The sequence below is a fragment of the Neoarthrinium moseri genome (genome assembly GCF_022829205.1).
Source record: "Neoarthrinium moseri strain CBS 164.80 chromosome Unknown scaffold60_Wmoseri_CBS_16480, whole genome shotgun sequence".
Classification (NCBI taxonomy): Eukaryota; Fungi; Ascomycota; class Sordariomycetes; order Amphisphaeriales; family Apiosporaceae; genus Neoarthrinium; species Neoarthrinium moseri.
In genome coordinates this window covers 146077-166531 of record NW_026055174.1, presented here as the reverse complement: position 1 = coordinate 166531, position 20455 = coordinate 146077, and the positions used below count along the sequence as shown (strand labels likewise).

At 57.4% G+C, this 20455-nt stretch overlaps 8 protein-coding genes across 8 annotated transcripts; 4 read left to right on the top strand and 4 right to left on the bottom strand.

The window, feature by feature from the left end:
* Positions 1 to 980: 980 nt before the first annotated feature.
* Positions 981 to 3467, bottom strand: JN550_010914 (uncharacterized protein; the record flags this gene model as incomplete). The annotated part of the gene is made up of 1 exon (XM_049309221.1): positions 981 to 3467. The coding sequence occupies one exon, from the start codon at positions 3465 to 3467 to the stop codon at positions 981 to 983; it is 2487 nt and encodes an 828-aa protein (XP_049167154.1).
* Positions 3468 to 4861: 1394 nt separating this feature from the next.
* JN550_010913 (uncharacterized protein) lies at positions 4862 to 6374 on the bottom strand (the record flags this gene model as incomplete). Its single annotated transcript, XM_049309220.1, has 2 exons — positions 4862 to 6039; positions 6104 to 6374. 2 exons carry the CDS (start codon positions 6372 to 6374, stop codon positions 4862 to 4864), a joined length of 1449 nt encoding a protein of 482 aa, XP_049167153.1.
* A 954-nt stretch (positions 6375 to 7328) lies between these two features.
* Positions 7329 to 8100, bottom strand: JN550_010912 (uncharacterized protein; the record flags this gene model as incomplete). The annotated part of the gene is made up of 4 exons (XM_049309219.1): positions 7329 to 7417; positions 7483 to 7788; positions 7856 to 7973; positions 8032 to 8100. The coding sequence occupies 4 exons, from the start codon at positions 8098 to 8100 to the stop codon at positions 7329 to 7331; spliced, it is 582 nt and encodes a 193-aa protein (XP_049167152.1).
* An 852-nt stretch (positions 8101 to 8952) lies between these two features.
* JN550_010911 (uncharacterized protein) lies at positions 8953 to 9890 on the top strand (the record flags this gene model as incomplete). The annotated part of the gene is made up of 2 exons (XM_049309217.1): positions 8953 to 9100; positions 9160 to 9890. 2 exons carry the CDS (start codon positions 8953 to 8955, stop codon positions 9888 to 9890), a joined length of 879 nt encoding a protein of 292 aa, XP_049167151.1.
* Positions 9891 to 10826: 936 nt separating this feature from the next.
* On the top strand, positions 10827 to 13745 carry JN550_010910 (uncharacterized protein; the record flags this gene model as incomplete). Its single annotated transcript, XM_049309216.1, has 2 exons — positions 10827 to 10877; positions 10965 to 13745. The coding sequence occupies 2 exons, from the start codon at positions 10827 to 10829 to the stop codon at positions 13743 to 13745; spliced, it is 2832 nt and encodes a 943-aa protein (XP_049167150.1).
* A 514-nt stretch (positions 13746 to 14259) lies between these two features.
* JN550_010909 (uncharacterized protein) lies at positions 14260 to 15495 on the top strand (the record flags this gene model as incomplete). Its single annotated transcript, XM_049309215.1, has 2 exons — positions 14260 to 14404; positions 14480 to 15495. The coding sequence occupies 2 exons, from the start codon at positions 14260 to 14262 to the stop codon at positions 15493 to 15495; spliced, it is 1161 nt and encodes a 386-aa protein (XP_049167149.1).
* Positions 15496 to 15789: 294 nt separating this feature from the next.
* On the bottom strand, positions 15790 to 17040 carry JN550_010908 (uncharacterized protein; the record flags this gene model as incomplete). The annotated part of the gene is made up of 2 exons (XM_049309214.1): positions 15790 to 16829; positions 16911 to 17040. The coding sequence occupies 2 exons, from the start codon at positions 17038 to 17040 to the stop codon at positions 15790 to 15792; spliced, it is 1170 nt and encodes a 389-aa protein (XP_049167148.1).
* Positions 17041 to 17681: 641 nt separating this feature from the next.
* JN550_010907 (uncharacterized protein) lies at positions 17682 to 19966 on the top strand (the record flags this gene model as incomplete). The annotated part of the gene is made up of 2 exons (XM_049309213.1): positions 17682 to 18030; positions 18096 to 19966. 2 exons carry the CDS (start codon positions 17682 to 17684, stop codon positions 19964 to 19966), a joined length of 2220 nt encoding a protein of 739 aa, XP_049167147.1.
* Between the last annotated feature and the right edge of the window lie 489 nt (positions 19967 to 20455).

Sequence of the window (20455 nt, the reverse complement as noted above, 5' to 3'; positions counted from 1 at the left end):
GGGCGGACGCTAAACCAGGAATAAACAACCGTCGCCAGGGATTGTTGCAGCATCGACTGCGGATCCCGACGTCGATGATTGTCCATGCGAGCAGCCCGGGGTCTTGACTCCAAGCCGAAACCGAGTCGAGGATTGGGTCGTGAAACGCAGCTGCGCACCGTTTTCTCTCCCGCAGCCAGCCACGATCCCTTTGTGACGCGGTAGCCAGAAATAGTCTAGACACAATGCGCGTTGGCCATTGACCGTGGCCGGACAGGGATGATGTCATTTGCAAATCACACCCGGCCCAAGCTCCTCCCATATTACGGTCCACGAGTTCCGCCGAGGGTCCCAGGACAGCCGGGCGAGACGGAAACAAAAGATGAATTTAAAAAAAAAAAAAAAAAAAAAAAAAAAAAAAAAAAAAAAAGTGAGATCTGACCAAAAGTCAAAACGTAATGCAGGAAGGATTGGCGGCTCGCAGTTCGAGGGTTCAGCTTATCCAGTGCCCACGGCAGCTTGCATAGCCCATGCATAGCCTGTGCAACTCCACGCTCCAGCCGCTCTTTGTTCGCAGGCGGATGAGCAAGAGACATCTCCAATGACATGTCCATGTTCTCCCACGAGGGCGAGTATGAATAAGCATTGATATGTTGCACCCGATGCAGCCACGTCGGTTGCGCATCTCCCCTCCGGTACAAGTTACTAACTTGGTCGCGTCATGCAGAACAAGGTGGCATTGCATGTCGGGGAGCAGCCGGCAACGTGGTCAAAGTATCAAGCTACGCTGTTATCTCGTGTTCCACTGCATATCGCGGGTAACAAGTAGAAGAAAAAAATTTCTTGTGTGAGATCAATTGGCAATCTGTAGTGTCTATTCATTATTTCATGTCGAGCCGGGTATACTACAATGCTTTCCACCCAATGCAATGCCGCCCTTGCAAAACCCAATGCGCCAAATTTCTAGTATACAACCACCACTTGAACCCAGTCGGTCCAATCTATTGCTGTGCGTTCGCCTTGTTCCTCGCAATGTCCCTATAATGTTTCTTGAAGAAGTCGCTCTGCTTGTTGTTCTTCTTGAGGGACTTGTTGGCGCTCTTCCTCTGCTCAATGTAAGCCATGTCCTGGCCACCGCTAAGCTCTCCAAGCGTGCCCGCCGTCCGCCTCACGCCTCGCTTTCTGCCCTTGGCGTAGAAGAGATCGTCGGTGGCATCTTCATCGTCCATTCCACGCTTGGCTTCTGTGTCGACGATAACCTTCTGCAGCAGCTCACGGCGCAACTGTGCCGAGTTGAACACGAGGCCTTCCATCTGCTCCATACCAGCTAGTTGCGTGATGACCTTGAATGAGTAGCCCTGGTCGACCAGGAATGCTTGGCGCTTTGTTGAATAGTACATCTCGGTCGTATCTTTCGAGACGAGCGAGTAGAAGAACGCATTGAAACCCTCATCGTTTCGACGCTTAGCTCTAAGAATGCGTCCGAGGCGCTGCGCTTCTTGACGTCGGGAGCCGTAATGTGATGATATCTGGATCAAGCACGTAGCCTCCGGAAGATCAAGTGATGTATCACCGATCTTGGACAAGAATACCGTCTTGATATTGGGGTTGTACATGAAATTCTCCAAAATGCGTATGCGCTCATTGTTACCGGTGGCGCCACAGATGTATGCCTTGCCCAGCGCCAGGGCCACTTCCTTCAACGCATACACATTGTCCGAGAACACAATGATCTTGTCTCCTCGCTGTTCGTGGTAGTTGATTAGGAACTGGCAGGCCTGGATCTTGCGCGGGTTCATAATGTAGAGGTTTGCCTTCAGACCCCGATCATTCGTCCTGAGATACTCATCGTAGAACTCGGTGGTCATTGGGCACCACACCTCAGCACACTGCACTTTGGCAATGTGGCCCTGCTCGGAGAGCTCCATCCAGTTTGCCTCGTAGAGCTTGGGGCCGATGAGGAAGTTCAGATCGCCAATCTTGTCGTCCTCTCTGAGTAGAGTGGCCGTGAGACCCAGCTTGGAGTGACTCTTGATGTGCGATGATACCTTTCGGAAGATGTTGGCCGGCACCACGTGAACCTCGTCGAGCAGCATCAAACCCCATTCCCGACTGGTGAGGAAGTCCATCATCTTCTGAGAGTCGTATGCTCGCTTACCAGATTGTGTCACCATGGGGTACGTCGTCACAATGATACCCGTGTTTCCCTCAAACTTGTCCTTCTTTTCGGCGGTGAAGACAGTGATGTCCTTGGGGTGGATATTGGACCACTTCAAGAACTCCTGTCTCCATTGGTGGGCAGACATGGTGCTCGTGCACAGGACGATGCAGCCCTTTTTGATGGTGCATGCAGCGGTAATTCCTACCAGCGTCTTACCGGCACCACATGGCAGCACGATAATACCGCTCTTGGCTCGGCCGTTACCAAACATTTTGCTGAGACTCTTCTCTTGGTAAGATCGAATCTGCGTGTTTGGCTTCAGGTCGATCTCAAGGTTTGCGTTCCGGTCGTCGTTGCGGAAATCATACTCTTCCAGAATCGGGAATTGGATGGTTAGACATCGCTTCTGGACGGTTTCTACCGCGCTGTCGGGGATCTCAAAAGCATGCACGGCCTCCGAGTTGTCATCATCGTCGTCCTCCCTGAGAGCCTGCATGGCGTTTTCCGGCTGAGCTTGCTCTGGTGGGACATCTTCTTGAGACTTGTCGCTAGGCTTCACCTGTTGGACACCAGCCGCATTCGAGGTACCCGGAATAACCACACTTTGCATGTTGGAAGTAGTCGTGGTGATATCGGTTCCCTGGACTCGGCACGGCCCGATGACGGGATCTTTCAACAGCTTTTGCAGCACTTCCGGGTCGCTGCTTTCCACATAGTACTTTGTGTTCTTGATGACTAGCTTGACCTTGCCATATGCGGACGTCGAGTTGGCTATGAAGGCGCGGATCGAGCTCGGGAGCTCCGTCTTGGAGAAACGGTCGAGGGTGGCGATGATGTCGCTCGCCTGCAAACCGACCGAGATGGCAGCGTACAGACTGTGGGTGGTCAAGGAGTATTCGTGCAGGAAGGTCGGGCGAGACAAAGGCTCCGCAACCGTGATCAGGAAGTCCTTGGCCGTCTCAGCCAGCGCGCTGAAGTTCTCGAGGATAATGCGCCCTCGTTGCGGGTCGATCCAGATGGGACGGTCCTTGTGATCCGGCTTGAGGTTGAGGTACGAAAAGTCACGCCTGCCATTGCCGAAATGCCTGCTAGCGGCGTCTACCGGCCCCCGTACTGTCTGGTCTTGGTAGTGTGCTAGAGAGAAACGGTCGACCGCACTCTGAATATCCTCTTCGGCCGGGAGATCAACCTGACCAGGGGAACCGAAATCGTCATCGTCACTATCGAGGTCTCGGGGGGTGGCCGGTCCTGGCGTTGAGGCAGCTGAGGCTCTGCCTGACTTGACCGCACCCTGCACGGCCGATGCTGCCTTCCTCTTGGGCGGCATTTCGAGGACAGCCGGGTCTGAAGGAGAGGGATGTCGAGGATCAGGTTGCAGAATGACGAGGAATGAAGTCGCCAAGGCTTTGAAGGCAACGGCGTCTTAGTAATGAGCTGGTAACGAAGGCATGTACCTAAAGTAGGTAGGTAGCCAATCGGTAGAGTTCCGCCACACAGCCCGGAACGCTAGTCTGACAGTGGGTTAGTGGGGCTTCTCTACACCAAGTGTACTTACTAACTTGCTAGGGAGGCGTGTTCAAGCTGGAACAGTTCAGTCATGAACCTACCGCAGTGTCGCTGGGTTTTATGCTTTTACGGTTCCCACATGATACTCTCCATGATATGTTCTCATTTTATTTTCTCGTCTGATTGATTTGCCTTCCATTAATTTCCGTAACAGATTTGCCCATACTCGGCAATAGTGAAAGGAGAGTGATTGAGGTAGTTTTCTACGGCTCCCGGTTAGATTTACCTGGTTGTCTCTATAGGTAACCAAGCACGACGAGTCGCTTTTCACGTAGACAGATGTATAGAGACTATAGATTCCGAAGATATTTCTCTCAAGATTCGATATGAGATTCAGAATAAGCCGAGCACTACGACCAGGTGTGCAATTGTCAAGTAAGACAGGTACGGCATGCTTCTAACAGGATTTACAGTTAACATACATCGGTCAATGAAGAGTAAATAGAGCTTTATGTGTTGCAGGAGCAAAGTTGCTGGAATTGAAGCCATAGTACAGAATAGATCAGTTGTCTATGTACACACTGAAGGTCTCATTGATAATGATGCTCCCAAGATCATATGCCATGTATTCGGTGAACATCCATTGAGCGCGGAGCCCTTGCCGCCGCCGTTCTAGTTTGCCAGCCTGAGAAGCATAGTTGATGTCAGGGAGCAGCCTCCTAGTCCACCTGATGAAATGAAGCTCCTGCCGAAGATGAACGTCGAGATACATATGATATGTGTAACAAGGAAGCCTGCAGTTCACGTCTAGACACTCTCGGGTCACCAAATGCCAGTAGGTATATATTGTCAAATTTTTCTGCGCCAAAATATGCAGTCACAGAGTCGGAACTCCCCCAAAGCTTCAGCTAATCTCTTATTCCCCCCCAGTGGGTGCGTCGGATTACTCGTCCTATAAAGACACCAGACACCAACCACGCCTGCCTCATCCTGAACCCATCGAAGGTGCAGACCGTCGTAGAACTCGCGAGCTTATCAACGGCTACGTGACGATCATCATGTACGACGCCCTCCCGGCAGTGATCCAGCTCTCTAATCTTCATCGTAGCCTCGAGGATTGAGATACTCGCTGGATGGAAGGGGCCGAGCTCCCCAGCCGTGCACGGCTCCAGTGCTCCTTTGAGCTTGCTGTGCGTATCGCTGACGACGGGATACCTAGTCCTCCTCGTCACCATCCGCATCAATCTCCTCATCCGAGTGATCCGGCACAGACCTCGACCGGGATCTTCCGTTCCTCTCCTCTGCTCTGTGCGCATCGCCGTTCTGCTGGGCATCCTCGCCATTGGCAGCCAGCGCCTCCTCTTCCTCATCCTCCAAAAAATAGGGATCGCGCTTGAACTTCTCAGACTGTTCCTTGATTTCATCCGTAGGCTCGTCGATCTCGACATCCAACTGGTCGATGATCTGTTCGTCTTCATCCGCAAGACCAATCTTGCGAGCAATGTTCTTGGTTCGCTGGGGTCGAATTTGAGAGCGCTGCATGACAGGGTAGTAGTAGGCGGCCTTCTGGTGGAGAGATGTATCGTCGTCGTTGAAGGCAATAATCAACTCCTCGTCGTACTTGCTCCGGTGGTCCAACTCGGATTCCTGGGCCGTCTCGTAGGCACGCAGACGGTTGAACTGGAAGCAGGGGCCTGCAGACTCGCGCTGCCGCGTGTAAAGGTCCTCGTCATCACGGTCAGGGTTGTCCACGTCGAACCTCTGACGGAACTTGCGACCACTAGTGGCGTTGTCGTTGAGGTAGAAATCGTAGTGCATGCTGTCGTTGGGCTTGGGGTGGTTCTTGGGGTCACGCTCATAGGCCTCGCGCGCAGCCTGAATGGCAGTTTCCTCGGCCTCGGTCCGCTCGATCGGCCTGAAGATACCGTTCAACAGACGGGTATCGTAGCTGTCCGACTTGCCCACGGGATTGGTGAGAAACTTGATCGTGACATAGGCGCCCGAATCAGGAAAGGCCTCGAGGTCAGGTAGCAAGGGGTAGGCATCGACAAGGCGCAAGTTGCGTTTCGAAGGGTGCCTGACGCGCGATCGGTCCTTCAAGTTCTGCTCCGTGACGGCGAAGCTCTGGTCGATCTTTCTCTTGACGTAGGCGGGGGAGTTCTTGTCGGGTTCGGGCGACGACTTGCGCTTAGGTGGTCGTCGGACCGGGTTCGCGTTCAAGGCTCGCAGAGGACTGCCATGCTGCTTTGTGGCGGCGGAAGAGATGTACTCGGTACGTCGGAGGAAAGACACAGCTGCGTTGTCCGTCTTGGGCTTGCCCAGTTGCTGCAGCGACCGCAGGAGTGGCTTATCGTGCGGATGTGGTTGCGGAGCTTGGGCCGGGGCCTGGATAGCTGTTGATGGGTTAGGCTCTGGGGCATTATTCGAGGCAGGTCCGGGTTGGGGAAGAGGACTCACAGCTCTCGTCGCCGTCAAAGATGCCTGGCATTCCCACCAGGTCCAAGGGCATGCCGAGCTCGGCATCGGCCTCGATGTTGAGCGGCTGCTCGCGGGCAAGGCGCGAGGCGAAGCCAGGCGCTGTGTACTGGCCACTGGCAAGGCCCGTGTTGGGGATATCGAGCAGCTTCGGCGGGAAGGGAGGCGGAGGCAGCGCATTAGAGTAGCGAATGCGCGCGATGAAGTCCTGGTGAATCGGACGATTCTCACCACTTCGTGATGAGGACGCCATGTTGACCCGATTGTTCCGCGGGGAATGCTGCACGCGCTTGGACGACCACGACGATGTTGCTGTTCAACGGCGTGAGCGAGACGTGCTCGAATTGGGGACAATTGTTAAGTGAAGCTCTGTTGCAGCCGAGTCGCGAAAAAGCTCCCTGTCCATTTAGGGTTGGAGGTTGGCTTTGGCGGCGCGAGGCTCCAAAGTGCAAAAGCCCAAGGTAGGCCCCTAGCCGCCCCAGCGCCCGCCGTAGCTTAGCGTGGAAACCGCCGCGAGGCTGGCCCCCAACCCGTCGGGACACGGGAGTATCACCAGGGACTCATCAAGCTGCAAGCCTCACCCAAAGAGAACGGGCGGCATGGATCTCAGATCTTCCTCCCTCCCTTTCTCTGTCTCTTTCTTTCTATTTCAATCGATGTATAGGTGATATGTGATTCCGGTGGGTGAGGGTCGAATCCCACGCTGTGAAAAGCTCGACTTGGTTGACACCCTGGATTGCCTGGAGTCCCAGCATCGCAGGAGGCCTCTGATGAATGGTCCTGGGACAAAGGCTGGTAATGGAGACTTCACCCTAGGAAGCTGCCTTCTGTAGCCAATCTCAGTCGCCCGCCATCATACACACAGCAAAGGCCGGATGCGCAGCCACGCGTTGAAATCGGTCGTGTTCATTAAAACTGTCTATCCTTAATCATGAAGTGGTTTCCTGCCCATATTCTATGCGGACCTCTCAACACTTGATTGTCCACAAGCCAGAACCCCTGGCACAAGACGCCTTGCTGCAGACATTCCTGTTGTTGCAAATGCATCACAATGCCGGTTTTGTACAAAGAACAAAAAGTGCACACAGGCCCTAGTATGTAAACGAGTATACCGTCTCCCCGATGCCGGGATTGCGCCACGCCACCTGGCTCACCCATGTTCTGATCCGAGACCCCAAGATACGCCCGCTCCATAGTGTTTTCCATCTTACGAGGTGCTGGCCTTGCCGTACTTGGCCTTTCCGAAAGAGAAGGGGACGTACTTGTACTTGATCATGTGCTGGATCTGCTTCCTCACTGCGGAATTGGTCAGCGCCCCGCCGTTTGTGCACAGAGACAGGATTTCATTTCGGGCGACTTACTGGTAAGGACGAACAGGATGATCCAGTACATGACGAGGACGGGCCAGAAGACGGGCACGTCGAAGACGACGAACCAAGTGCAGACGAAGGCGATGGTGATGGCCCTGGTGGCGGCGTGCCAGAACTTGAACTCGGGCAGCCGGCGGATGAAGGGCCGGAACTCCTCGTCCTGCTTCGTCGGCAGTCCTCCGGCCGAGCCGTCCTCCATGTCCATTGAGCTATCGAGGGCCTCGACCGAGGGGTCGAACTTTGGTTGGAGGAAGGCGAGGAACAAGTTGAGCAGGTAGATGCCCAGCGCATAGGCCACTGCGGATATGTCAGTCTAGTTCGGCTGGACGGATGCCAGACAAGGCAAGGGATCTCTGCTCCTTACCGATATACCAGCCTTGCGCCAGGAACACGCGAAGGAAGAAGACGGCGAGGAAGACGCCAGTGCCGATCCATCGGTAGAGGACGAAGGGCGTGGACTTGTCGAGATAGGTTTGGTATTGCTAGTGGACGGTCAGCGAGCCGATTTCAGTGTCGCAGGTAGTTCAGGGGAAGACGAACCCTTTGGAGCTTGGAGGTCTGGCTTGTGACAGCCGCAAAGGGAGTCTGGTCTGCGTCGGCGTTCTCCATCTTGACGAGTTGCGCTGGGTGACTACTTCAAGCCAAGGTGTGAGCTGAGAGACTGCGGGCGAGTATGTACGGCCGCGAAGGATCGGGGGGCTGATCTGCGATGGGGCGCGAAGAGAAAAAAAGTCCGTCTGTCCGAGTAGAGACGGGTGTGAGGCTCTGTACGCTTGTTGGTGTTGCGACTTCCAATGGGATCTGCGCTTTTCAAATGGGAAATCTGTCCAGCGGCGCGGTGCTGCAACGAGTCGGGTAAGGTTAAAAGGTTGCGCCACACGCTGGGTGGTCTAGTGGCCACTTGAGGCACTTCCTTCCAATAACACCAACTGATTAGGCGGCCTGCTACCTAGCCCCCTAGGTATGCAACTCTACACAGTACTATGGCAGGCATCCATGGATGTAGCCACCAGCTGCCGCGCAAGCGTCAGCCCCTTTTCCAGTGCGCTAGTGAGTGCAGAGGCTCGGCGTTCCAGAATCTGCCCCGGATGATGCACACACGCCCCGGTACCGCCTACCCGCACCCTCCTAGCAGCCCCCCGGGGGCCCAGCCACGGTCCTCCAGCTGTCCGCCCGTCAGACATGGAGCTCTGACTTCATTGCCCGGGGTTGTCGCTGTTTTCCCTAGGGTATCCTCGGCATAATTGTCATGGTCCAATTCCCCAGAGTTCCTGCCCTTCCTCACGATTTGGGTTCTTGACTTGATCTTCCTACATCCCTCTGTCCATATTCACACGCTCTACTGCCGGCAGGGCTCTCACTTGATTCGGAATCGCCTTCCTTCTTTTGCTTCAGCACGCGAAGCGCCTCGCTTCAGCACTGGTCCACAAGCCGAGCTACCGGAGAACCGCCCAGCCTGCAATGATGAACACCCTACGCTGTCTGCGGCCCATTGCCTCGCGTGTCCAGCCGGGCACATTGCCTAGAGTAGCCCGCCCATTTTCAGCCTCAGCTGCGAGGTCATATGAGTTTATCCAGACATCAGAGCCCAAGCCGGGCGTCGGTCAAGGTAACACGGGCGCTGCACTTGACCACCACTAGCTTCTCGCGACTTACACAGCTTTGTAGTGACCCTGAACCGGCCCAAGGCGCTCAACGCCTTGTGCACCCCTCTGATCACAGAGCTCAACCAGGCATTGAGCGAGTACAATGCTTCCGACAGTATCTCTGTCATCGTCCTGACGGGCTCTCAGAAGGCGTTCGCCGCCGGAGCCGACATCAAGGAGATGCAGCCTCTCACCTTTGCCGGCGCTTACACCAACTCGTTTATCGAGTCGTGGTCTGAGCTCACAACAAAGGTCAAGAAGCCCATCATTGCTGCAGTGTCCGGTCACGCACTGGGTGGCGGGTGTGAGCTTGCCATGATGTGTGATATACTGTACTGCACAGAGACGGCCAACTTTGGCCAACCCGAGATCAAGCTGGGCACCCTTCCTGGGGCTGGTGGCAGCCAGAGGCTTACTAGGGCTATCGGCAAGTCGAAGGCCATGGAGCTCATCCTCACGGGAAAGAACTTCTCTGGAACCGACGCTGAGAAATGGGGGCTTGCCGCCAAGGCGTTTGCAAGTTACGAGGAGCTGATGGAGCAGACATTGAAGACGGCCGAGACCATCGCAGGATACTCTCGGGTCGCTGTCCAGGGCTGCAAGGAGGTTGTCAACAAGAGCCAAGACCTACCGTTGAGAGATGGTGTCGAATACGAGAGGAGAGTGTTTCACAGCTTGTTCGGGAGCCAGGACCAGAAGATTGGCATGAAGGCTTTTGCTGAGAAGAAGAAGGCTGAGTGGACTCATCAATAGATATCAGTGGCTGGATTTCGGCCAAGGGATCTGGAATTTAGCTAGTATTTCCGGTCCAAGACGACCAGAACTCACATAGTATATGTCACTTGAGCTGAAAGTAGCCAGCTGCACTCGTATGCAGATTCCCAGGTGACTGAGACGGATACCGGGTGCTGCCACCAAAGAGAGTAGCGCCGGATATCCGGTTGCAACCCCTAAGCGGGGTCGCCCGGTCGGTGCCTGAGCCAACTCTGGCCGGGGCGCCCATGATCAGACAGACCCAGGCGACTGTGAGGTAGGGCTGAGCAGCGTCATTTGCACATGTGCACCGGATACCTATACCTTTTACACGGCTCAATGACTCGTGCTTGCAGTCGTATGGAATGCCAGCCGTGAGTCCTTTTGATATTTCATTCCACCGGATCCAAAGTCAATCGAACGGCCGAGGTGCCTCACGACATCGCTTTGTGGCCATGTGCTGACCTCGTCTACTAAGAAGTAAGCCTGATCTTGGGCTTACTTATAACTAGCCCGCCCACCATCCTTACTTACTTCAGGAATCTTCGACTATGTGCCAACCCGTCAGCCTCAATATATTCTAATCATTACCCTATTGGATTCAGCTGGGCACCACAACGCGCCACCATGCATGTGGGCCCAGGCGACAAGAATACGAGTTGAGCTCGCGAGCGTCGAGACATTAGATGCGCTTCTTTCGTCTAACGACCTAGTTAATTTTGATTTCTCCCTCCTTCGTCTGCTTCTTTGACTGGAGTTTACTGCTCGTCTGCGGCGGGTACAAGGATCCCCCACCAATACAGAATTATCCCGGTCCCAAGACCCTCTAACCTACTTAGCCTCGCCTGGCATCGCGAACACAACCTCGTGCAGCTAGAGGCGCTGAGGGTTTCACCCTCGAGAAAATCTGCCTCTCCGAGTCCCAGACAGTATACCATGGACTCACCAAGGCCCGCGGTCGATCTGGAAAAGGAGCTGACCTGCTCGGTAAGTTTGCTCCCGCCTCGACGTTCCGTCTAAAAGCGGCGGCCCACCGCCCAGGTCACCGCCCGCTAACGTGGGGTAACAATCTAGATATGTACCGAGGTCCTCTACCAGCCCTTGACGTTGCTCGACTGTCTGCACACGTTCTGCGGCGCCTGTCTCAAGGACTGGTTCGGCTGGCAGGCCACCGCGGCCGAGAACTCGCCCAACCCGCCAGCGTCTGGCACCAACATCGCGACCTGCCCGTCATGTCGCGCAACCGTGAGGGACACCCGGCACAATGCCACCGTCGCCACGCTGCTCGAGATGTTCGTCTCGGCGAACCCCGATAAGGCGCGGTCCGAGGCGGACAAGGAGGAAATGCAACAGAAATACAAGCCCGGCGACGACGTGCTGCCGCGCATACGCAGCCGTGAGAAGTCGCCCGAGGAGCGGCGGTTGGAGCAGCTAGAGAGGCAGATGCTGGAGCAGGCGCGCGAGATGAGCCTACGGGACGCCGGGGTCGACAGTTCAAGTTCCAGCCGCCACCACCGACGCAGGAGGGAGCACCGTTCGCGCCACGGAGACACCAGCGACCGGTCCGAGAGGGAGAGCAGTCGAGACTCAAGGCATCGCGAGGCGCGGCATCGAACGCGAAGGTCGACTAGGGACGATGAACGTGGTTCCAGGACGGAGTCTGACGGGAGGCTACAGCCCAGAGAGGAAAGGAGACGTAGGGGCAGTGAATCACAGCAAAGATCTCGCGACGAGTCCAGGACAAGGCGGCGGGCTATCGAGCATCAGGCATCCATACGGTCGCTGATCAGTTCCTCGAGCGTAGGCTCACTGGATATGGAAAGGGAAGTCGAAGAATTCGCCCGCCAAATACAGGAGGAGGGGCTCCTCGAGGGCCTAGACTTGGACAACATTGACCTCAGCCGGGACGACGAGCTGAGTAGGAGAATCACTGAGGCATATCGGAGGCGACAGAACCAGCGATCTAGACATGATTCATCCAGAAGAAGTGATGCGGCACGCCACAGCCCCCGTTCGGAAGCTTTGCCCACGAGCTCCAGGCCCTCAACCTCTGGCAGATCCCGCGAGACTAGTCGCCAAAGGGCAAACTCGGAGAACATTAGGACCTTGGGCTCTACGGGTCAGTTGGACGATAGGAGTCGTCCACCAATCGCGTCGACTCATCTTGAAGTGCGAACCGAGCCAGAGAGACGGCGCAGGAGGACATCCAGTGGCGGCAGGAGTGCAACCGACCCTATAAGGCCACGCACCGCAGACGTCAGGCCAGCGGCAAGATCACACACCGATCTGACGCTGCGGGAGCGGACATCTGATCCGCAACGGCGCCGTCCATCGTTTGGCGAGTCTAGGAGCACCAGCATGCCAACAACCAGCGGGCCGGGGGCGTCAGGGGCAACAGGTCTGGGCCTATCCTTCGGCGAGCGGGCAGCATCGGTTGCGCAGAATACCGGCCCCGTGAACGTGGACGCAGCACCCGAGGCGGCCAGTCCCCCGCACTCGAGGCCGCGGCCCGCGAGTCTCATCGTTTCTCCTCATAGCCCGTTACCGAGTCTCGGTGTACCACCATCGCCAGGAGGTGCTCATCGAATGAGGTCGCAGTTCTACCAAGAACCTTCCATTACGTGCTGCAGGTGCGGGAAACATCACATTGAATACGAACTGCACTACAATTGCGCGAGGTGCAAGGGGGGCGACTGGAACATTTGCCTTGACTGTTACCGCACGGGTAAAGGTTGTCTGCATTGGTTTGGATTCGGGTATTCTGCATTCAAGAAGTGGGAGAGAGCGCGCGCAAACGGCAACGAGCATCTCGAACGCCCGCACCTGATGACCTTGAACCGATACATTCCGCCCAAGTATACGCCGGGCGGTGCAGACGGCCGGCGGACCATGACGACCGACGATCCGATGCGAAGATTGCAGAGTGGCATGTTCTGCTCCCGCTGTTCCGCATGGGCAAACGAGTGCTACTGGCGCTGCGAAACATGCAACGAGGGCGACTGGGGTTTCTGTAATCGATGCGTCAACACAGGAAAGAGTTGCACGCACCCATTGCTCCCCCTGACCTACGTCTCACCCTCGTCCGGTTCCAGCCCGCCGGCGAGCCCGAGGATGCCGAGTCCACCAGCGTCCGCGCGACTCTACACTGGTCCAGATGCCATCAACATGGGCAATTTCAAGCCATTGACGTTTACCACCGCGTGCAGCGTCTGCCGTTCGGCCATTGCACCTACTCAGGACCGACACCACTGCTTTTCGTGCACCAGCACAGTCGCGAGCGCTAGCACCGTCGTGGCTGACCTGCATCCAGGCGACTATGAGGTATGCATGGCCTGCTATGCCAGCCTCGAGGCCGATGACCGCATCACAGCTGAGAACGGATCTGCAGGCTGGCGACGATGCCTCAACGGACACAGGATGGCGATCATCTGCTTCCAGTTCAGTGGCGGTGGGGAAAGGCGGCAAATCGTAAAGGATCTCGTCGGAGGCCAGCACTTGCATATGGAGGCCTACGACTCGACGGGTTCTGTCGACAGGCCTCCCGGGCTGCAGAAATGGTCGTGGGACGGCCCCAGCGGATCAAAGCTCGAGAGGCTGGTGGCGCGCAGCGTGGCGGCCAATGCTCCCACGGGCGAAGAGTGGACTGATCTATTTCCGCCAGACGGCGGCGTGGGCATGAAGGGGACGGCTTCGTGGTCGTGGTACCCTCAGGAGGGCGCCGACGATGAGCTCATGTTCCCTAAAGGGGCCGAGGTCAAGGAGATTGAGGATGTCAACGGGGAGTGGTTCTTCGGGACGTACATGGGAGCTATGGGGCTATTTCCGGCTCCGTATGTCAGGGTAGTTGAGTCGTGAAGGCCGTGCCCAGTAGTGAGAGAATGTTTGGATCCAAGTATACGGTGCGGCGCAGCATGGCCAGGTGCATGGTGGCATTTACATGGCAAGACGTTGCGTGGGCTGGATCTTTATTGGCCCATGGGGAGGGTGCTTACATGGTTCAATGTTGGCCAATATATTGACGAGGATAATGACGATATGATCTATAATAATGGTCATAAGACTGCGCTAAAACGTATATCAGCAATCGTATTACTACCTGCAATGCTACAAGCTGTCGTTGTTTAGGAGCTCCGACTGCCGAGGGTTTACCGCATCCAGCCGGCACCGGCGCCAGAATGACGTGCTGCCGGGACCCTGGCCATGCGCCCCGCCGAAATTGTTCCCCAGCTTCGGACGGCTGCTCTCTCAGCCTCTGGAATCTCTTTGCTTGCCATTGCTTACGTACGGCGTTCGAACCCGGCAACGAAAAGAGGCGGCCGGAACCTCTCCCCAATCGAACAGCGTTCACAAAAAAAAAAAAAAAGACGAAATGGCCACGGTACTCAGGCAGAGCGTGCGGCGCTTCGCAACGACGGCCGCACGCAGGGCCGTTGCCCCGGCCGCCGCCCACGATCCGAGTCCGACCACGCTCGCCGTGTCCAAGGCGCAGGGTGTCGCCAAGGGGCTCACCGGCGGTACGTGACCATATCTCTCCCCCGCCTCTCCACCGAGACTTGAAACTGAGATAGGCTGACTGTTGGGTGGGACAGCCATTGGCAACACGCCCCTGATCCGGCTCAACACGCTCTCGGAGCAGACCAAGTGCGAGGTGCTCGGCAAGGCCGAGTTCATGAACCCGGGCGGCTCGATCAAGGACCGCGCGGCGCTGTACGTGGTGCTGGACGCCGAGGAGCGCGGGCTGCTGCGGCCCGGCGGCACCGTGGTCGAGGGCACGGCCGGCAACACGGGCATCGGGCTGGCGCACGTGTGCCGCGACCGCGGCTACCGCCTCGTCATCTACATGCCCAACACGCAGTCGCAGGGCAAGATCGACCTGCTGCGCCTGCTGGGCGCCGAGGTCTACCCCGTGCCCGCCGTCGCCTTCGACAACCCGGACAACTACAACCACCAGGCGGCGCGGCACGCCCAGCGACTGGTGCGCGAGCACGGCGACGGCGCCTCGGTCTGGACCAACCAGTTCGACAACACGGCCAACCGCCGCGCGCACATCGAGACCACGGGGCCCGAGATCTGGACCCAGACGCAGGGCAAGGTCGACGCCTTCACGTGCGCGACGGGGACGGCCGGCACGCTGGCCGGCGTGACGCGGTACCTGAAGGACGCGAGCGGGGGCCGGGTCAAGAGCTTCCTGGCGGACCCGCCGGGCAGCGTGCTGCACTCGTACATCCAGTCGGGCGGGCAGCTGGCGGAGCGGTCGGGCGGCAGCATCACCGAGGGCATCGGGCAGGGGCGGGTGACGGACAACCTGGCGCCGGACCTGGCGCTGCTGGACGGCAGCCTGTTCGTCAGCGACGAGCGCAGCATCGAGATGGTCTACCGCTGCCTCGACGAGGAGGGCCTGTACCTGGGCGCCAGCTCGGCGCTCAACGTGGCCGCCGCCGCCGAGGTCGCCGAGAACCTGGGGCCCGGCCACACCGTCGTCACCGTGCTGTGCGACGGCGCCTACCGCTACGCCGACCGCCTGTTCAGCCGCAAGTGGCTCGAGAGCAAGAAGCTGCTGGGCGCCATACCCAAGAGCCTCGAGAGGTATATCGTGTTGCCGTAGACAGAGGGCAGGCAGGCCGGCGGATCGATGGCAAACCGGTCTTGTTTTAGTTTTTTGTAGCGAAGCACGACTACTCTGGCATGAGGATCACATAGAAGCAAAAGGGGCGGCATTCTGTCCTCCCACATGCTCCCGCGCAGAACCAGCGAATGGGTTAGCTGTATATAGAATAAATGTACAATGGTCGATGGTAGTATCACAACACATCTCCTTCCAGCGCTGCTACTATTTAGCGGCTTTTCTATGGTTACAACCGCAGCCCTAATCGGTTTCACTGCCCATGCTACCACGGCTCTACGCACCGCCAAAGAACTTGTTATACACGGCCTTGCCCCTGTGGCTCGCCTTATTGCTGGACTGGACCTCCCGCAGCGCCTTCTGGATGTCGGACTCCAAGACCTGGTGTCTCGAGCGCAGCTGCGCCGCCAGCTCTGGGCTCGACACAGCCTGAGCAGCCAGATCCAGCCCGTGGAGCAGGGGCGTGGTGATGGCGACGAACTTGCTCGGCTGCAGGAGGTATCCCATCTGCACCTCATCCAGGAACTCCTTGATCGGGTACAGCTTCCTCAAGGGCGTGTCGGCGGGCCACAGCCGCACGACGGTGTCGGCGAGCTTGTCCACCTTCTCCACCACCTTGGCGTCCGTGACGCCGCCCTTGACGACGAGAGCGGCGGCCAGGTGCAGCGGCGCCATGAGCACCTGCGGGTCGCGGTGCAGGGGCAGGGAGCCCTCGACGATGGCATCCTCGGCCGGGGCGTGGGCGTCGCTCTGCAGAAGTTCGATGACGAGCTCGGCGCGGCGCAGGGCCTGCTCCGTCTGGGGGCGGGCCCAGGCGGCGTCTACGGCCTTGAGCTGGACGTAGTGCAGCAGCTCGTTGACCTTCTCGGGGCGGTCGAGACGGAAGCCGGTGCGGCGCGCGCCGCGGGCGCACTCGATCAGATCGTCGGCGTGGCCCTTTTCGCCGACGATGCGGACAAGCTTGACGAGGAAGGTGTCGCTCAGGCGGCGGCCGGCGTTGTGGACGCCCTCGAGCAGGGGCCGCAGGTTCTCCCAGTCGGCGTCGGTGGAGAACTGGGAGACGGCCTGGCCGATGGACTTGCGGGTGTTGACCATGCCGCCCTTGAAGGGCTCGAGGTGGCGGAAGCGGAAGACCTCGCCGTCGACCTCCATCACGATGGGGTCCTGAGCCAGCCTCTTCTCCCAACGCGACGAGTAGAGGCGCTTGCGCTGGGTCTCGGTCAGGTAGGCGGGCATGATGATCTGGTGGCGGATGGTGGACAGCAGGGCGTCGAGCTCGGGGGACGAGGCGGGCTTGAAGTGCGTGATCTGGGTCGCTGTGACACGGGATTTGTCAGTCGTCTCATCTCTTTATCTCTCTCGCGGGCGCTCTCTTCCTCTCGTGCGTCAATCCGTACCATTTCGCTGTGCAGTCGAGCTGAAGCTCCGTTGCGGCGCGGCCATGCACTGCGGTATCCTCCTGGCGGCGGCGGCCTCGAAGACGGCGCCATTGCCTCCAACGGCACTTAATACCGTCCTCCGCGACATTTCGAGACTGTGTGTTGTGGTGGTGTGTTGCGAACCCGAGTGCTCACACCAAATGGCACCGCTGTCGTAGTCCGTCGGTCGATCGATCGTCGTGTCGTCGACCAGAGCTCAGACCCCAGAAATTTTGCCCAAGTCGCCGGCCGCGGTGGCAGTTGGAGTGGCCTGCCAGTGGCGCCCCGGCCAACAGGGGTAGAGGGGGTGCGCATAGTTAGTTAGCCAGTTAGGAGGGGGGTGTGCTATTTAACGTGGTGTTCCCGTTTCCAGTACCGTACCCCATTCAAGCTCGACCTTGTAAGCATACGAACCAGATATACACGGTTTCAGCTCTTATGGCACAGTAGACGCAGTGTATTTTGACGATCTGGAGAAACCGGTCAAGGCAATTATTACAGAGCCATGGCGACAAGGCAGCCGTGCCCGACTAGAGCAGCCACCATGCCAATTATGCGTCTGGCCTACCACAGCCGGGCAACCACCACAATCTCAGCCCCCGTGGCCGCCGTGACCTCAGCCGTCTCAGCTCCAAGAAAATGTTGTTCTGTGCTTTTCTTCCGCCCTTTCGCTGTTCGACATGACCGAGGCTCTTCATCCGAGGTTGGTTCCAATACGTGCAGCCCGCTCCCACCATCGAATAGCAGGAGATGGCCTTGTCCATAACCAGCACGGCATTGTCCAGGGTTGCGGTGCCATGCTCGGTGTGCCACGGGTTCCAGCTGAGGAAGCTCAGATACGGGGACCAAATTCGTTATGCTGCCGATTTCAGTCCCATGTCTCTCCTGCAATCAGCCTTGACCTGCCCCTTTTGCGCCATCGTTCTCGGAGGGGTCCTGAAGCTCGGTGGCCATGATATCGAGACTCTTGAGAGTGTCATCGCCTGGATCTATATCCGGGGGCCACACGAGCTGCCTCCGCTCACTTTGTCCGTCGAGATATACTACAGGGACTCGCGACCAAAGTTGGAGCTGGAGATCTACGCCGAAGGGTCCAGTGGTACGTTCTCGCCAGCATCAGTGATATTCGTTGTCAAGGGACGAACTTCTTATGCGTAAACTCAGGGTCAACATCATCATTCGGAGTGGTTGCCCGTTCCACCAAAGTGTTCCAGCCGACCGAGCCTCTGGCAGCCAGCAGTGTTCAATGGGCACGATCAAACATCTCAAATTGCTTGTCGCGTCATACCAAGTGCTCCAAGTCCACCAAGACGGCACTGCCAAGCCGAGTATTGTCGTGCAAGAAGACCGTGGAGGGCAAAATCGACGTACTCCTCCGGGAGACGGACAATAGTCTTGGCGAATATGCCTGCATCAGCCACAGATGGGGCGGCTCTGCCTCGGGCAAGACCACGCGAGATACATATCCTGATTTCCTACACGGCATCGCCTGGGACGCCATCCCGCCAACCTTCCAAGACATCATACGCTTCTCGCTCGCGTTAGGCATTGAGAATATATGGATTGACTCGTATTGCATAATTCAAGATGATGCCGACGACTGGGGCCAGCAGGCCGGCCAGATGGCCAACATATACAGGAACTCTTCGATCACCCTTGCTGCGACGGCTTCTACAGATAACGAATCTGGCTGTTTCTGGAGTGCTAACGACGCATATGAGAAACGATTCGAGACGGGTCTGGGTTCTTTCACCGTGCGGAAGACGATGAGGCATTGGGAAAGATCGTGGAACGCCAACACTGCGTTCCCATTGTTGTCGAGGGCATGGGTGTTCCAAGAACGCCTGCTGGCCCCCCGGGTCCTGCACTTCTCTCACCATGAGCTTGTGTGGGAGTGTATGGAGCTTGGTGATTGCCAGTGCGGTGGCTACTACTTGCCATCGAACCCAAAGATCCGCGACTGGGGCGACAAAGCATCGTGGACATCGGCCGTCGAGCTCTACAGTGCTCTGGATCTCACTGTAGCCCAAGACCGGCTCCCCGCCCTCCTCGGGTTCGCTTCGTTCTTTGCCCAGTCCAATGGGGCCTCGCTCGAGAAGGACTATGTGGCCGGACTGTGGATGAAGTCGATCAAGCGCGACCTGCTCTGGAGGGTCAACTCATCTGCGCTGGCATCGGGGGCCGAGCCCGACCGAATCTGCTACTGCTTTGACAGTGCCTACAGCTCGGACAAGAACTGGAGGTGCCAGTACTCGTACTCGGCAGCTTGCTCGCTGCCTTGTCTGGACCGCCGGCGGCTCTGCCGTCACGGGACGCGCGAGGCAGCGGTACCGTACGACGTGCCGTTCCTGGCAGCTTGCTCCGGGGGCGGTTCGACAACGACCATCCAAGACCTACTGAGCATGCGCGCGGCGGACCCTCTTCGACGCAGCAAGGACGCGTATACGGGCCCGTCATGGTCGTGGGCCTCGGCGCAAGGTCGGGTCCAGTACTGGCAAGATTTGCCTAAGAACGCCAGCAGGGACGCCCTGACGGTTGCCTCCGTTTCAGTCCAACGTGACAAGCGTGTTCTCACCGGACCGATATCGTACGCGAGGCTTCTCGTGAGTGGTCGCGTGACTCCTGCACTTCTCCGGTATGTAGATCTGCCGGACCCAAGCACCCGCTGGTCTGCGGTGAGGCACCATGACATCTTCAACTACAGCTTGGAGATCAACATAAACCAGCGCCGCCTCGAGTTCTTCCCCGATTACATCATCAGCATGGAGGGCCGGGGATGGATCCCGCCGTTTACGAGCGTCTTCCTACTCTACGTGGATTTCGGCGCCTACCTGGTCTTGAAGGAGAAGGACTTTTTCGATCTGCCGCGCGAGGGAAGACTGAAAAACCTGGCCACTGGGATGAACCCGGCGGGCAGCCGGCAACTCATGGACGTGCACGCGGAGTATGTGAGGGTTGGCATTCTCAGACTTCCGGACAATACGACTATTGTGCACAGGAATACAGACTGGCTGATTGGTATCCAGATAGTGTGATATTACAGCAACTGAGGTTTCACCTTTTAAGATATTACAATGTCATTTTCCAAAATCCTAGAAGAAGGCGAGGTGGCTTTCTATCAGGAGTTCTCTTTCTGAACCATGGTATAGATGTCGCGCCTGTGTATTTGGCTCATGTGGTAACGACCCGTGCGATTGGGGGAAATGGAGACAGCTTGATTGAAGAATTGTTCTACACAATGCCATACATTGCAGTTGTGTGGGCGAAGTATTCCACGCTATTCTGTCCTTCCAAGGAGAAATCTGTTCTCCCAACCTATGTATTCAACCACTCGTGGCTTTGTTCTCTTGGCTGGCAACTAACAGAGCCGCTCGAGTATAGAACCTACAGGCGATACGCTAGACCCGATCCAGCGGTGGCCCAAGATTTTAGCGCCCCAGACACTCAACCCACGCCTCTAGCTTAGTGCTGCAGGGTGCACCGCGGGCCTGGAACAACTTTTTAGCCCCCCCCTGCGCAGCCGA